General features: G+C 42.9%; 1 protein-coding gene across 11 annotated transcripts in view; it reads right to left on the bottom strand.

Moving 5' to 3' along the window:
* Nucleotides 1-398: 398 nt before the first annotated feature.
* The window catches only part of arvcfb (ARVCF delta catenin family member b), a 159,148-nt gene continuing 142,485 nt past the window's right edge, over nucleotides 399-17,061 (bottom strand). For 6 of the 11 annotated variants that reach the window (XM_088935515.1, XM_088935517.1, XM_088935512.1 and 3 more), the window contains 8 exons: nucleotides 12,160-12,287; nucleotides 11,108-11,258; nucleotides 10,567-10,759; nucleotides 9,796-9,907; nucleotides 9,156-9,243; nucleotides 8,036-8,089; nucleotides 6,730-6,821; nucleotides 3,249-4,832 (listed from right to left, as the gene is read on the bottom strand). In XM_088935515.1, coding sequence (XP_088791641.1) covers nucleotides 4,731-4,832; nucleotides 6,730-6,821; nucleotides 8,036-8,089; nucleotides 9,156-9,243; nucleotides 9,796-9,907; nucleotides 10,567-10,759; nucleotides 11,108-11,258; nucleotides 12,160-12,287 — 920 coding nt within the window. In that variant the 3' untranslated portion in view covers nucleotides 3,249-4,730. Of the gene's footprint in view, nucleotides 3,208-3,248; nucleotides 4,833-6,729; nucleotides 6,822-8,035; nucleotides 8,090-9,155; nucleotides 9,244-9,795; nucleotides 9,908-10,566; nucleotides 10,760-11,107; nucleotides 11,259-12,159; nucleotides 12,288-17,061 lie in introns of those variants that run through there. The other 5 variants (XM_088935518.1, XM_088935519.1, XM_088935509.1 and 2 more) reach the window with 3 other exon arrangements.

The following is a 17,061-nucleotide window of genomic DNA, read 5'->3' on the forward strand; positions in this document are numbered from 1 at the left end:
GTGTCTAGAAAGGCAATAGTTTCTACACTCATTCTCTCCCGTAATTTTGACTGCAGTGGGGTTTATGCTGGCTGGGGATTTAGGAGGTGTATAGGAACTGGACTGGACAGGGCTTTTTCAAGACATTCGGTGTAATAAATGGAAAATATACTGATAACAGATGGAGCCATTAAAGGCACCATCACAGAACCCTTTTTGCTGTCTGGTATTTTTCTTCTTGTTTCGCAACAGGTGGAACACGGCAAAATCTAAAATCGGGAAATCAATGGCTCTTTCTTTATCCCGCCATGACTCATCACTAAACCCTGACCTTCAATAGCCAGGTTTGTGAAACAGGCATGCAATGTGCTATGTAGTGCAAAAGAAAAATTGACAAGGAAGGGGTGGTCAGGGAGTTCTTTCCAGGCATGGTTTATTGGAAACACACCAAATTCATATACTACAAACCTCTTCGTTTTCCTTATTTTAACAAGCTGGATACTTGCCACAGGCTATTAGTGAAATTAACATAATACATTCTGTTACTGTGGCATTTCTGATCCTACGAAAGCATAACCAACTTATTCCTCTATGAAATCAAAGCATTTTAACATTTTATCAGGTTTTTTTTTTCAGGTTTATAATACAATGTAATACAAGGCAAAAACCCACCACCAGTCTAGACTACACTGATAACGCCGAGAGAGAGAGAAAAGAGTAATAGTATATAAAACACATTGTTAAGTTTCGGTTTTCTTTCAATTATCTACCATGAAAATTTTAAGGCACATGATAGTTACAAACACATTTGCTACTAAGTAGTACAGTAACGTTATTGAAAGGGTTTTGATCAGTGATATCTATACAGGTAGGCCTTGCTTAGTCTTCTTCCTGCTGTAGCTTATCTCACAGCAAGATCTGTATCAGTACAGGTTAAAATATATTTAGCAATAACCCCCTGGCCTTTTATATAGGTATATAAAATGAATACAGGCCCTTTGGTAGTGTATAGTAGCAGCCAGGGATAGACAGAGATGGAAATTTCATGAAAGCACACAGTATAAATACTTCAACATGGACTATTTTCTCTTTTTTTTTCAAATTAACATTAGTATTGTTATTGTAGTAATATAAGCTTTTGTAAACATATTGTAAAAATACAAGCTTTAGAAAGTCACATCACATAGAAAATAATACTTTGATGCAGGTACATGCCAGCCTCCATAAAGACGCAGGAATCAGACGGTCCTGAATGTCTCTGCTCTGCTGCTGTCTTCTACAGCACTGATCCATCACGGCCCATACATGAGATTGCCCACTTGGATAAAAGGAGAATGACAACATTCCATTGCTGAAGAAAACAGATCTTTTCCCATTTGACTTGGACTTTAAAATAGCACAGATCTCGTGGAAACCATTGTCAAAGTCTCTGAATCGGAATAAAAGCCAGCACGTCCGTTACAAACTAATGTAAGGTTCGCTTTGAAATTGGCGATAACTGCCTTGCCTCTTTTCTGGTCAATTCCAAAGGCCTTAACAACTTGAGAACTGACAGTCAGAAGAACATTTGATATCTTACAATTTTTTTTTTCATGCTTGCTTTAAAGACTTAAAAAGATGCATTAGCAAACCAGAGCACATTTTAATTAACACAGACGTCAAACATTCTGGAGCGACTCGGCATTATGGCAGTGAGATGAGACGATTCAATAATATTGACATCTCTAGTCTGTCTATCCCTGCTGCACACATCACGTCTTCTCAGCCATTAGAGTTTTGCTGGTTCCCCCCTCCCCACCCTGAACGATTTTGGCAATCAGGTTATCAATTCAAATGTTTTCTTCGTCTTTAAAAAGAAAACTGTCATTATTTTTACTTGTGGCAATACAAAATATAAATCCGTGATCAGCATGGTTCCATAGGCTAGTTACATACTGTTAGCTAAAGTGATTGATTATATCATACAAAAACATCCACTGTATGTGCTTCCCAAACATTCTGGTATGGATACGCAGATCACAATGTATAAAGACCAATTAGAAGTCGGTCTGATGTCTTCTTTGTAATCTTAATGTACATCTATAAAACCAACAAAAAATATAAAATGCTTTAAAAGGTAAGTTCTGAATCTGAGAGCGGGAATTCGTATCTCTCCCCCAAACTCACTCTTTTCGCCAGTCCCACTCCCCAGTAATGCTCACCACTCACACACAGAATGGACTTCTTTTTCCTTCTGAAGTTCTTATACAAAACCCATTTTGTATGCATTTTGTTTTCATGCAGCAAGGTTACTGCAGATCTTCTCAGAAGTAATGGCCGAACAAGTTTCAGGAAACGTTTAATCATCTGTAATGTGTGATTCTTTTTTGTTTGCTCCATTTCATTGGGTTGTGCAGAACTACACATGCCAAGTCTTCAGAAATAATGCTAAAACATCATGGTGGTCTCTCAGATTTGGACTTCCTGATTCATTAGGTGTCAGTAGACCCTTACCGGATTTTGTTCATGGCCAGAGCAGACCTCTTTGGGAATAAAAACCAAGCACGTTTACAAAGCTGGCACATGAAAACAGCAGAAGCATTTGCCCAAAACATTTTCCACCACCCCTGCACACTTTCTAGTTCCCAAACTCAAACCACAAATAAATAAATCTTCCCCCTCGTTAATCCGTCGAAAACCAACACTCCGCTCCCCACCTCAGTCCTGAAAACGGTAATCAAAAAAAAACAGAAAGGAAAAAAAATGAAACCCTCAGGAAAAAGAAAACAGAAGTGGAACTCAAATTTAAAAATAGAAGCTATGTTTTTTACAGTTGCGAAACAAAAGTGCTAACCAACTGTGTGTTCCATTTGAGACTATACCGGGCTGCGTTTAAATAATAAGTTGGTTCAACGTGTTTGCTTTAATTGGCTGCCTGAAATGTCTTCCTCTGCCCAACACCACACTTTCATTGTCTTGCTTTCCTCCAGCCTCCTCCTGGATACCTGCTGAATCCATCCACACAAGAGCTTGTTCCAGGGCCAAGGGTGCTATGTCCAGTGGGAATGTTGATATGAGTGGTAGTAGTTATCTTGTTTTAAATTTCTGTGAAAACTTGTCTGTTGGACGATAAAAGTTCGTTTTTTAAAAGGTCTGCTGACACGTCAACAATAAAATGACCTCCAAGTCTAATGGCAGTGGTGAAACATGAGATCCTCTTCTAATTGAGATGTTTTTTTTATTTTAAGCCTGAAACAACAAACAAAGTATATCTGTAACAGAGGACATCTCTTGTTAAGAAAGCTTAATCTGTCAGAACCACAATCTTTTCAAAGGACGGAGGCTCTTATATCACTGACAAGTCTTAAACTGATACACAGTAGTGTACCACTTTATTGAACACAAAATCTGTTGCTCTGTGACAATGTTTCAAAAAAACAGAGGCCAACATTTACTGTAATTGACAAAATTCATCTTTTCAATTCAGGACAATAGGACATGAACACAAAACTTTCTGTAAAGGATCTCAAACTGTTGCATGCTTTCATTAGAGTGACAAACAGCCACACATGAAAAACAGCTTTTTGAAATCTGTCAAAAAGTCCACTCACAGACACCAATCCCTACAGAATGAAATGGCATATTAGGTGCTGATGGATTGTGTGAGAAAGGGCAATACTAAGGTCATGATAGCACACTGACATTAGCTCTCCTTTAACAAGTGAAGCCTTCTGCATTACTTACCCACTTAACAGCATTAAAAAAAACGAAGTTGCTTGATTACTTCTAAGATCTTGCTCATGTGCTGCCCTGATAAAAGCATTCTATCTGGTTACAGAGCTTTTGCAATGAGTCATGAAGATCTGACACTTAGATGCTGTGATCTGCGGTGACAATGGGATACAGCGTGACAAGCAGGAGTGAAGGAAAAGCACAGGAATGGCTGACAAACGTTCAGTGCTGAACAATTTGGATGCACTTTGGCCATTCGCAGGCTTTCATCCTGGCCCAGCCTGTTGCTGGGCACAGCTGAAAGACCCAGAGCTTGTTTAAGGCAGCTCTGTTCCTCTTCTGCCCCTTGAGAATCAGGAGCTGGGAAGTCAACACTGTTTAACCCGAGCAGTTAGCTACAGCCACAGAAAACGTCCTGCTCTCCAAAAGCAATGCTGGCGTGCATCGCACCAGGCATTGCTTATTGACAGTGAGCTTAATTTGTTCATACTAAGCGGTGGTTCTCTTACTTTCGGGAAAATAAAGTTTTCGCCTGCAGGGCTGGCAAAATTGCAGATTTCCTTGCATTTATTTTGTAAAGTGCCCTGAAAATAGGACTCATCACACTTCGGGAAAATAAGCTGATGGGTTAAAAAAAGTAAATTATAGTGCAGGAAATCATAGCAATGCAGGTGACTGATGGACAAAGATTCGGGGAAAAAAAAGTTAATTTGACATATTATTACAGAGGATTTGATCTTTAAAATTAGTATTTAATTTAAAAAACAACCCTGCATTTATGCATTTTATGCATGCAGGGTTCAAGTTCTGCTTTAATCAAAATTACGTAGAGCAACTTCTATTCTCTATTGAAAACTCCACAAAAGACCTGGAATCAAGGTTAATGTCCACAGACTAATGTGGTTGTTTTTCTTGAAGCTCACAGCTCTGGGTTAGCCAGCGTGTAAAGCACACAGTAAGGGCATAAATGAACAGGAGCTAGGGAAAAAAAAATAACCTCTTCTTCTCGGAAGACTGAGGAAAACCTACCATGCATGCAATTAGACCCACGAGTCAACAGGCTGAGGTTTAACGTCACAAGCATCCACCAGATTCACTGAGGGCCTGTTACTCCTGATAAAGTTTTTCCTATTTGTGTCATTCTGCAGCAACAGGGAAAGGGTTAACAGCAAAAACGTGGGTTAAAAGAACAAGGACAAAAAAAACATTAAGAGAAGTGTAAGCCAGTGTTAGTCCACACATTTTAAAGCTGTAAAACAAAGAAAAACAGCATGCAAAAAAGGCAGTTCGAACTGAACATTTCCTTAAACACAACGCGATGTGTCTGGGATACGGTCTCAGGTGCAAGCAGGCTTAGCGTCTCACTGGCTCTTGTGCCACTGCCAGTGCGTTACAGGGGGGCTGAAGGTGCTCTACTGCCCTCTTCTGGTTGGACTGGCCGACCTGATTCCTTCTCCACCGCTGTCAGGCCAGGTGGATGCAGCAGTGTACAGACATGAATATACAGTATATCTAGAGCTATGCTCAAAGGCTTTAAACTGGCCTAGCACTACTGTATTTAGGCTTCTAAAATTAAGCCAATCGTGGCCTTAGGATGCAAGTTTTGCACCACTCTAGAAGCCTGAATGCAGTCTGGCTACTCCCATAAAACTGAGCAGTTGGGGCAGCAAGTTTAGGATATCAAGGAAGTACAGTGCAGTAGCATTTTGCTTGGGCACATATTAACACTTAAAGAGCCAGCCTGGAATGTCAGTACTTTTCCATAGTCTCTGGCGCTCTGGTACAGTATATTGGACATTGCCAGGCCACTTGTCAGTGGTGGAAAAGGGAGGAAAACTAGAGAAAATCAGGTCTGTGTAAGGACCTGTCATACAGTATATATTGCTAGGGCTGCTGTGGACAGAGCTAAGAAAGGGTTTATTCTGATTTAGTAAAAACACAAAGATTGTTAATGTTATATGCCTTGCCTTAGCTATTACTCTTTACAACTAAATGAAGGCATCCATTTCCACGGCCTTTCATCTCAACTTAATTCAAACCCCATAATCTCAGGCACGCGTAATTTATTCAACACTGATAAAACACCTGAGATATCCTTCCCAGCTGGGACTGTACGTAATTAAGAACAGCATTTATATGCTAGGCTGTTAACAGCTGATATGCACGCAGGCCATCTTCAAAGACGAGAGGCCATTTATATAGGGAAGTTGAGAAGAAAAGGGGGGTGGGGGATTCCTAATCACTCAGTGATTAATGACTTTAAAACTGCAAAGCTTATACACAATTAACTTATGCTTTATATCTGCAGGAGGTAAATTGCTCTGCAATGCCAGGGTGCTGCAAGGGTCTGCAGACTGCAGGATTTAACTAGTTGAGGGTAGTAATTGCTACATCTACTTGTTTTCATCTTCATCAGTCTAGCTCGCCAACAGCTCAGGTCCACAAACCCATCTGGGTGTGGACAGTGTAGCCAGCTTCCTTGATCAGCAGGGCTGGCTCCAGCACATTATCGCCGGGAGACTGAAATCAACAGAAAATGGGCTTTGCCTGAACAAAAGCAAGGGGAAAAGAAACCTTTCGATTTTCTGACCTCCCGGTAAATTTACTTCGTCTGTGAGTTATGTGTTTGTATCTGAAAATGCCCCAAGCAGGAACTCGGTATGTTGAAGCATCCTCTTTGTGTGTTTGTTTAATGCTCCTGAAAATGTCGTTTTAACATCCTCAGGAATACAGTGGGTCTCCCTGTGAGGCCTGTTTTGCCAGACACGAGGTCTTAAAAGGATGTCTGCCTCCAATGTAGAACCCCTGTAGAATCAACTTAAACACACTGAGGCTAATAACAGTCTTTATATTTCAAATGAAAACCAAGGGAATATTAAAGTCATGTAACTCTAAAAAACTGTTGAAAAAATATTTTCAATGCTCCACTCCAGTGAAGTCTGCTGCCATTCTCTGATTGATAAAAGAGGATCCCTCAGCTGCATAATGGACGTTTTTAAGGAGATGAAAATGGCTCTCGCAGTCCGCCCTTCTGGTTACCTTTAAAGGTTCTCGTTCTGTCAAGTCGCCCGAGCTGTCGCCTTTCCTGTACTTGCTTTCCTTATCCCGCTGATCGATAGTGGAATACCCATCTGGAGAGGAGGAAAACAGCACATAATAATAATACCAGGAGACCTGTGGCTGTACATGTGCCACTTAAAAAGAACATTTTCAATAAATGACTTATTGTTAGGGGAGGAAAAAGATATTATCTCAAAATAACATGATATGAATATAAAAGCCTTAGTTCTTCCAGAACCCCTTTCCCCAAAACCATGGGGTGTATGAATAAGGCTTAAGAATAACTGATGCTTCATAAAGGCAGTTACGAAAGGATTTACAGAACAGAACCAAAATAAATGTTTCTCATCTTTCTACACATTTTTTCTCTGTATAACTGAATATAGCAAAATCTTTAACTTGCCAGCTATAGTCTTATGGGATTAGGGTACCACATATATACCACTTCCTGCTCTACAGCACCCCACTTTATTGAGGCTCCCCAAGCAGATGAGGCTGTGAGGGGTCCACTGGATGAACACTAAGTCTGCCTGCCCCCCCCCCCGGTCAGGTGGAATTCAGGCTAGAACAAACTGTCACCATTCAGAATGTCCTTCCCACGTCTCTGGGCTCAGGCTAATGAACCACATTCCAATTAGTGTCAGCTTTTCTGACAGCTCCCGTTGACTGAGGAATGAGATGGAGGACCCAGGGGAAATGCACAGAGGCCCACCGCAAAGGCACTCTGGACAAGACTCCGTTTCAACCTCAAGAAAAATCCACACCAAAAAAGCAGAAAACTGCTATGGCAGACGGCAGCAGCTGTTTGTACAGATCCACATTTCCAACAGGTGTTATGCATCTTAAAGCTGGGCTTACTAATACCTCTGCGAAAGAACGAAATTATAACTAATTCCACCAGGGAATGCTATTTAAGTCTGACTATTTGGATAAAATTTCATTATCATTAAAAATCTAGGTTTTCAACCCACAAAACATCGATTTTAAGAGAGATGTCTTGCTGACAGCATCAATGGGGATTCCAAAAGAAAATTGCACAGCGCTGTGTAATCATTTGCTTTCTCTCGTATGACAAATAACATCACTTTAAACAAGCAAAACAAAATCAAGAAGGAATTTGGGGAGCATTTATTTTCTGTTTAAGATCGCTTTGATACACAAGACTCATTCTTGAGTGCTGCATGGTTTTAAAACGGTTGAAATCTAAGCATTTGAGAATGATCTAGGAATTTATCACTCCTTAATTTAAACTGACAATTTTCAAGTCATGCACATTTGGTCTTACCTGGCCCGAGTTCATCCATAGGTATCATATCACCAGTGGCAGATTTCTTGTTGCCTGTAAAGTATTTACACGCTGTTTTCAATTGACTGCCACACGCAACACTTGAGGTTTTGTTAGATGACCCATTTACCAGATTTGCCCTTTTTCACGCTTGAATCGATTTCTCATTCCATCATGCGCATCTTTATTTTGGTCTCAAAACGCAGTAACATAAAGGAGTCGCCTGACAAGAGCAGGGGGTCTTGATGCCCAGCGTCTCATCAGAGAGCACGAGAGGGAATGAGACCCTTTCCCCCCCCCAGCTCTGCTGTCATTCTCAGGACCCCCCTGTCAATAAGATGTTCAGCTAGTGGGCTGCGGCCCCTCTGTGAAGTCCGAGAGGAGAACCCGAATTCCTGACCCCAGCTTTCAGCGTCACAGAAAGACAGCTCTCTTATCACCACAGAGGCGTACATTTCACAGAGAAGGCAATAACGTGACAGTGGTGCCTGTTGGGATAATACCAGCTGAAGACAGACAACACAGCAGTAATATTTTTCGTGGTTAACTACTCTGACCAGAGAAACAGAATCTCTAATTTGGGAGAACCTGATTTGTCCACATATTGTTCCTTTAGAATCCACATTAAAAATGTGCACTTGCCTTAGAGCACGACTTTTCTAGAGCGATAAATTGGCTTAATTTCTTGGCATCAGATTTGTGCCGGCTCTATTCACCCTTTCCAGCCTGACCTACAAGAGGGTTTGCTTGCTGTCTGCAGTCTACAATAGGTAGGGTACAAAAGATCCCTGTTTCCTTTACTTCAAGACAGAAGAAGAAAAAGGCCTTGGCATGGCTATCTGTTTTTTTTTACAAACCTTGAAACAGTAGTTCAATAATTACACTCAACCGTTTCGCCATTCAAGGTCTTTATGCGTCTCAGCTCCAGGGATGTGAACTACAGACACAGCTTGGGAGAACCTTGGCTCTTCACTATGGAGGTCAGAGGGAGATAAAGGAAGGCTGTACAGCAGCTACCCCTGTGATCTCCTAGCCAGCTGGGGAGCTGGCAGCCGGAATACCGAACCTGGTACCGTCGGTGGAGGAACTGGATGCTAGTTCCAGCGAGGGAGTTACTGACCTTGGTTCTTCTCCATGAGCGGGAGAGTGGTGTCATCGTATCCAGGTTTTCCGGTCTTGGATCCTTTGGGCAGAGCTGCAGCTGTTGGCTACAGGGAGAAAGGAGACTTCAGACTCGCAGCAGCAGGTTAACCCTTTCCCTACGGAAACCGCCAAGCGCCCAGTGATTCCTTAGCTTTGTGAACCTCTCTAATGGATGGCACAAGAAGCGTGGCTCCCTCATCTGCGTGTGTGTGTGTGTGTGTGTGTGTGTGTGGGAGCCGGCGTGCAATAGTCATCCAAGTGGGGACAAAATCCAAGATCATGCATCAGTATGTGGGGACTCCCCCACTACGTACATTGTCTTTGTAAATAAAGCAGATCATATTGTGAGATGCTTCTTCAATGTGAGAGAAACATTTGTGGTTATTTTGTCACCCTGTTTGGAGTTTGTTGAACCACTGCATCAAACAGCAATATTTTCTGTTCCACACTAAAAAGTTCATTCCACCTGTCCACCTGAGTCCCAGACTGTATCTGGTTGCTCTTCTCAATACTGATTCCAGAGCGGAAAGATCTTTTCTAGACCAAAATTGGACACAATATTCTAGACGAGGCCTCACTGAACAGTGAGTCTGTGTAAACAGTGTGCTGATTAGTACCTGGAAGTGGATTTTATTCCAGCCATCCTTGCTCAGCGTGTTCCTCAGCTCCTTGTAGCTCCATACGGTCTGGAGAACATGAGAAGCGGCTTTTGTCTCCCGTGGAGACTGACTGTTTTTTTTAAAGGAAAAAAAAATTAGTACTCCATGTAGACCCGAAGACCCGAGCAACAATCAACTTTTAACTGCAAATTAAAAATTCTTCCACCAGGAGCAGTTTTTAATCCTGCCTCTCTCAACTGTTTTCCTTCTGTTAACTGAATTTTTCTTTGGAAAACAGACAATGTTCATTAAAAACAAACCAAGAAAACATGTCATAGATTCTGTCATGCAAACAATATTTTAATTATTTGAAAGAGCTGTACATATTTAAAACAGCATATTAAATGAAAGCACAGAAGCAATTTGATTAAATCTTGGCTAACAGAGGAACTTCTGAACAAAATTAAGTATCTAAAGTCAACTTGCTTCAACAGTCCTTGATGTCACATACTTTAAGGTCTAGTCACATATTTAATTGAAATCATGTGCCATGAACTGAAAAAGAGAACAACACAAAAATTGATTCCTTCACACTCTTCTTTCCAGGAGATTTATGTATCATAGGTGAAAATTATTTGCAAAAAAAGCAGATTAATCTTTTATCTGATGCCATAGATCATGGTGTAGCAGCCTGAGCTTATGTCTAATATACAACTACAACATGCCTGTTAAGGTGTGATTATCTTCCACTAGGCTGATTATCTGTTATAGATTTTTTGGGAGCTTTACCTTGTCCTGTTGATGGCTACCAGCTTCTCTATGGCCTGGGCCTGGATGAGAGAGCGGGCATTCTCTGAGCTGTCGGTCACAATCTCATGGATGGTATTGAGAATGGCCACTACGGTGTCCTCCTCCAGGTTCTTTGCAGGTCTCTGCTGGCCGCTAGGCAAATTACTGACCAGGTCCCGCATCGCATAGCTCCCTGCATGCCAAAACAGAGCAACACGGAACTGGACGTCAGACAGGGCGCGGACAATTCGGAACCAGACTGGAGGACTCTGGGATTCCCGACTCATTCCGAACTGACTCTAGCAAAACCTCAAACCTTTTTCAGTCATGGCTAAATCTGCGATTCCATCTGATTTTATGAAAGGTCAGTGTCCGTGCCATTTCTCAAGGCCTGGACGCAGACCCAATGGTAATCATTCCTGCGATACCTGCAGAATGACTTTCTGCCCTTCCCAAAGATGGAAGCTATGCCTTCCTATGCTCGGGCTAAATGGGGCTAGGTTTGAAACAAGTGGCTTCAGGCGGCGGGACCTTGTCGTACCGATCAGATCTTTGTTGCGCCGGTCAATGGACAGGTTTCGGAGAGCGATGGCCACAGCACGGACCACCTTGTCCGAGTCGGACCGTAATAACTCCACCAGGATGGGCAGCCCTTTCTCCTTCCGCACTGTGGCTCGGATGTACGTGGACCACTGCAGAGCCAGGACACAACAGCGGGGCAAAAGAACAGAAGAGTGAAAAAACCTCATACAGTGTTGAAGCCATACACATTCTGATATAGAACAATTTATCCTTAAAAAGCCTGCTCTGTTCCACCGTTTTAATTAAGAGCGTTCATATTGGAACTCACTAAGGTAAAGAATGTAGCTTGTCTCAATTAAACACCATTAAAGGATTTTGATTGTTTTGTTGGTTAGAAACATTTCACTTGCACATGAAGGCAAGCCCAGAACAGCAGGTGCCCCTGAGAATTCAACCGCTGCAATGTGCAACGTCCTCCACCGGGTGGCAGCAGCTGGTTTTCAAAAGAGTCCCCCTTCGGCACCCGGGGAAACAAAGGCATTTGCAAAATTCATAAATCCTCCTAAGGACCAAAGATACATTAGCTGCTTCACCCTGAATCAAAGGTTTGATGCATTAGCAACCCAAATTTCACGTGTGAGCTTGAGACTTTAGATTAGTTTCAGCTTGGGAAGTGTAATTATGGTAACTGCCTCAGCAGCACAGCCCCCCTGTGGAAAAAGTCATTCTCATATTAGAAGGAAGGCTCTGGATTAAGGAATTGTCAACCATGTAAATTAATCGTATCCGGTACCAAATTCATCAAGCTTTCTTAACGCAGCACTGAAAACCTACACCACTTATCACGCTTGAAAACACAAATACACATTTAATATAAAAAAATTGCATTAGAAACATGTTATTAAACATGTATTCGTAAGGATTCAGGGATCACAGGCTGCTTAATATTTCCAGGATGAAGAGCAGGTAGAAAATCAGGGTGATGGTGGATGCTGGCAAGTGTGGCCCAGACGATCAGCCAAGAGCAGCCCCCCGCCTCCCTCCTGAGCCCCACGGCTCCCCGCCACTCACAGTCCACTGGCCTGCGCTCAGATTCTGCAGGGCCCCGGCCGCAGCCTCCAGGGTGTTGTAGTTCTGGCTCTCCGTGAGCAGGGAGAGGTACAGCCTCACCACCTCGGGCTGGTACAGCAGCTCGGACCCTGAGGGGGGACAGAAGGCACGGTGAGCTCCCCCGACACTTGCCACGTGTGGCCGGCCTGACCCGGGCTGAATGGCAGCTCTGAGGCAAGGACGCGCCAGAGCCATCACGTGCTACAGGGCCTTCAAGGGCGCAGCTGACGAATACCGATAAGCCTGGGTACAGAAGTCCTGGCGGTTGGTTTTTTTTTGCACAGCACATCAAGCCCAACAACTTCACATCTCTGCCTCCTCGGTGCAGCTTTTCAAGAGCCTTCCCAGCGAGAAAGGCCAAAGACCTCAGGGCTGTGGAGAACAAATTAGCCACGTGCCCTCGGGATCTGCAGTCCCTAACAGGACGAGGAAGCTGAGGTTTGCTGACAGGGAGACAGTTATGACCGATCAATCCCAGCCCTGTCGCTCAAACACACTCCACAAGCGCTGCAGAAACAAACAGCCCGATTCCGATCTCTGACCGCACCAATAATGCCCCCAACACAAGAGCACAACAACACCATTCATTGTTAGATTAAGATCAAAACAACTGCAAGCGGTAATAAAGATTGAAAAGCACCTTTCTGGCTCTGTGCAGGGCTCTCCTTTTCACAGCCACAGCCTACAGAGTTCTAAACACAAGCTTTAAGGAAAAAACAATTAATGTTTTTCCTGTTGAAATTAATTAATTTTTTTCCTTGCAGGTCACTTTTTTTTTATAATGCTTTCGGTACACTGTGTATATGTTTAATTTAAAAAGAAAAAAAATGCACTCACTCATTACAGTGAAAGTAATGAATTTTACACAACAGCCAACAATTTCCTTTTGTTTCCCAGGCAGGCATAATTGCTCTGTCAGCTTTTAACTGTACAGATGGGAGGTTGTATTGAGTGGTGATTACACTCAAGGTGACCTGAAACAATACTTACCACCTTAACAGTGGTACTGGGCTAATGTAGAAATCAACCACACAACTTTTGGGAATATGGACAGCTCCTAATAGCAACATATTCATCTTCATATGAGAGCCAAATGGCTTTCAACAGCAGAGGGACAGAGCAAAAGGTCAAGTGCCTTTTTACTGAACCTCTGCGTCCACAACACGGTCCAGGAAACTGGCCTCCGGAGTGCCAGGAGGAGTGTTACAATCTCAGAAACTATATAAGGCTGGGCCTATTTAGTTCCTAACCTACACCAGACACCACCACAAAAAAAAAAACAATGGGTTGCTGCTGCAAGAGCTGGTGGTGGACCAGTAGGTGGCGCTCTTTCTTCTGTACCAGAATTTCTGAGCAAGTGAGCTAGTGTCCCGTGCTTATTTGACTGTGTGATCAAGAGCTGGGGGGGGGAGGTAACCCCAGTAGCCTTGTACAACCCAGCCTCAACTCAATGAAGCAGTTTCTCTCTCCTCCCCCTGATCTGCAGTACAGTGCCGTACTATAGCAGTGGAAGAGATTATCTTCATTATTCTGTCTGTTATGCAGTTGTAAAGAATGGCCTTCTGCTGGCAGCTGTACTGTGGGTCTGTGGTGTTGGAGAGAAGGCAATCAAGCGAATCAAATGCCGGGGTTTTTAAAAATCCATTTTGTATGTTGGCTCGAACAAAACATTTTTGTAAAAAAGTGTTTTTTTTCCCCGATTAGTATCCAATACACTTTACATTGCCTACATTTTAATGCCACTGAAAGAAAAGCAAGAACAATTACAACATAGATGTTGATGAACCACAAAACAACTTGCTTCCCCTCCCCCACCAACCCCAAAAAAACAAACAAGGCCAAGATGTGCAGAAAAGCCAGCAGCCAAATCACCCTGCAACTCACAGCTGGCAGCCCACTGAAGCTCAGCAAGTGTGAGCCTGACCAGTACCTGGATGGGAGACTCCTGGGAAAAACTAAGGTGTTAGTGGGGCCAGCAGGGGGCGCTCACCCTACGGTCTAGGTGGGTCCTCATGCCCCAATATAGTGACGGGGACACTATACTGTAAAAAGGTGCCGTCCTTCGGATGAGATGTACAACTGAGGTCCTGACTCTCTGTGGTCATTAAAAATCCCAGGGCGTTTCTCGAAAAGAGTAGGGGTGTAACCCTGGCATCTTGCCCAAATTTCCCATTGGCCTTTACCAATCATGGCCTCCTAATAATCCCCATCTGTGAATTGACTTAATACTCTGTTCTCCTACCCACTAATAGCTGGTGTGTGGTGAGCGTTCTGGCGCACTATGGCTGCCGTCACATCATCCAGGAAGGGCTGCACATTAGTGGCGGTGTAGGGGATCCCCATTACCTGTAAAGCGTTTTGAGTGGAGTGTCCAGAAAAGCGCTATATAAGCATAGGCAATTATTATTATGATCATTAAAAGATGGTCTAATGCAGGTATTGTGAAGAGTGGAGGCAGTTAATGTCCTGTGCTACCGGTGTCGCTTATGCAACATCACACTGGCTTGTGCCAGCCGCATGGACAAGTAAAGCTGCATACTCAAGAATACATTCTCAGAGAACAACGCAGGTATTGCAGTCTGAGCCACAAAGGGCACAGCTCATACCTGGGAAACTGCCTGCTACCTACAGACATACAGAGCCGAGTGCTGCTGGCAGTGTTGTGCCTCAACATCGTCACCCCACCACACTCTCCCCAGGGAGATGAAATTCAAAGCCACGACCATCACCCTGCTCAGCAACCGGAGCTGAAAAACTGCCTCCTTTTTGCTGGAGGAAAAAGGGAACCGGAGTCATCTCTTTTTCAGGAGAATTGTGCCTCATCCCTTATTTCGTCCAGCAAAGTGTTGCATGTAAGCAGTTTTCGGTCCCATTTCCAGAAAGGCAGAAACCGAGCTTGGTGATTTTCACTTCTAAATCTGCAGCTCACACTAGTAATTTAGCAGCACAGGATGTGGGCAAGCCTTGGGCCTGCCTGTCTTGAGCTGCTCAGACTCTTCTTTAAAGAACCTCCTCTCCCTTTCTGCTTCAGAACTAGGTGAGCTACAAACAATGCAGTAGCTGTTTTTTTTTTCAAAAAAGGACATCTGTGAAATCATGTAAGCGGAGAACACCTAAAAAATCCTAAGATCTTAGGGATCACAGATGACAGGACAGCTATGACTTAAATTCTGCTATAAAAAGCAGCAAACAAATAGGAATGTAAAACATTCCTGAAATGTACTTAGTCTCCAATAAGCCAAGAGGGAATGAGAGAGAGCACAGCAGTTAGAAAGTTATCATTCTATGCAGCAAGCAGAATCTTAATAATAACTCATGTGAAAATTAAACCATTCAAAATTGCATCAGCGCAACACTAGTACAAGGAATTGAGCTTTCAGTAGAAATCCAGATTGTTTTATTAAAACCTAAAAGATGAATAAACACCCACATCCTCTTCTGTAATTGCTAAAGCACTACTGCCTGCTGATTTGATTTTTGAAACAGCGTTTTGAAACCAAGGACTTGGAGAAGTCCACTACATTTTTTCCCCATGACTAGGATTAAAAACGAAGGAAAATCACTCCACTCTACTGCAAAGATCTCTGAAGCGTGCTGCGACCTTCATGTGCCTACCAAAGTATACAATGCAAAAGCTAAAATGTGTAGTGTAACTACGGGCTTGGTTTTAGGGGGTTTGAATCACTCGCAAAGTCTTCCTTACTGGCCACAAGCTATCACCTTCTGTGGAGAGTGGACATACACCCCACAAAACCCCGATAAAATAAGAGAGATAAGATCACTTTATTAGCCATATACAATTTCTTGTATTAGGAATTTGTCTTTTCGCATACCCCAGCTTGCTCTCCATCAGACACACAGGCACACAGATGGGGAGAGAGAAGCTTGGGGTCAAAGCGCAGGGTCAGCCATTTATACAGCACCCCTGGAGCAGTTGGGGTTAAGGGCCTTGCTCAGGGGCCCAGTGTAGGATTCCTCTGCCGGCCCTGGAATTTGAACCAGCAACCTTCCAGCCACTGGCGCAGTTCCTGAGCCTCAGAGCCACTGCACCGCCCTGTAAGATCACTTTATTGCCCGTATACAATTTCTCATATTAGGAATTTGTCTATTTGCACACCCCAACTTGCTCTCCAAGAGGCACACAGACAGGGAGAGAAGCTGGGGGTCAGAGCTTGTCAATATGAGGTAATACATTGACTTTTCAAGGCTAGAGCTAAATTTGAAATAAGGACTGCGAAGGAATCAGTATATTCAAGACGCGTTTAATGCTCATTTCACAAATTGTTTTTGCTTTATCAAAGCTGAGCTCAAAAACCCCCACTCTCTCAAATATGAAACTTTTGTTATAAAAATGAGAATTGTTATATGAAAGATCTAAAAACACCGATGCACCCTGAATGCACAAACGCGCCACCTCTAACATCTCTGTCAACGCATGTAATCCAGATTTCTCTCCGTGACTGGACCCTTTACTGTTCAATTTCAATGCTTCTGACTGGATGAGTGCACAATAATGGCTGTAAATAAAATGCTGATAGAAATACATCACAGTCCTAAGGTTCATAAGGCAACAGGAGTTGGATGCCAATAAAAATGTGGCTTCGAATGTTCTCATTGTCTTTTTGCATTTCAAGTGTGTGAAAAAGTGTTTTTTTTTTTTCCAGTGCTAATATGGTTGAAACCTTGTGTTGCTAGGATACACACTGTAGACTCAACATTGGCTTTGGACAAGCCAGAACAGAAGGTCTATTGTATCAACATTTACTCACTTAAAATAATGGCAGTATGGTTAGACATGGTTTTTGTAGCCATTTTTTAAAATGGAAGAAATAGACAAAGATGGATAATATTTGGGGCACAGGA

This window comes from Atractosteus spatula, chromosome 17, assembly GCF_055471065.1.
Source record: "Atractosteus spatula isolate fAtrSpa1 chromosome 17, fAtrSpa1.hap1, whole genome shotgun sequence".
NCBI classification, from domain to species: domain Eukaryota; kingdom Metazoa; phylum Chordata; class Actinopteri; order Semionotiformes; family Lepisosteidae; genus Atractosteus; species Atractosteus spatula.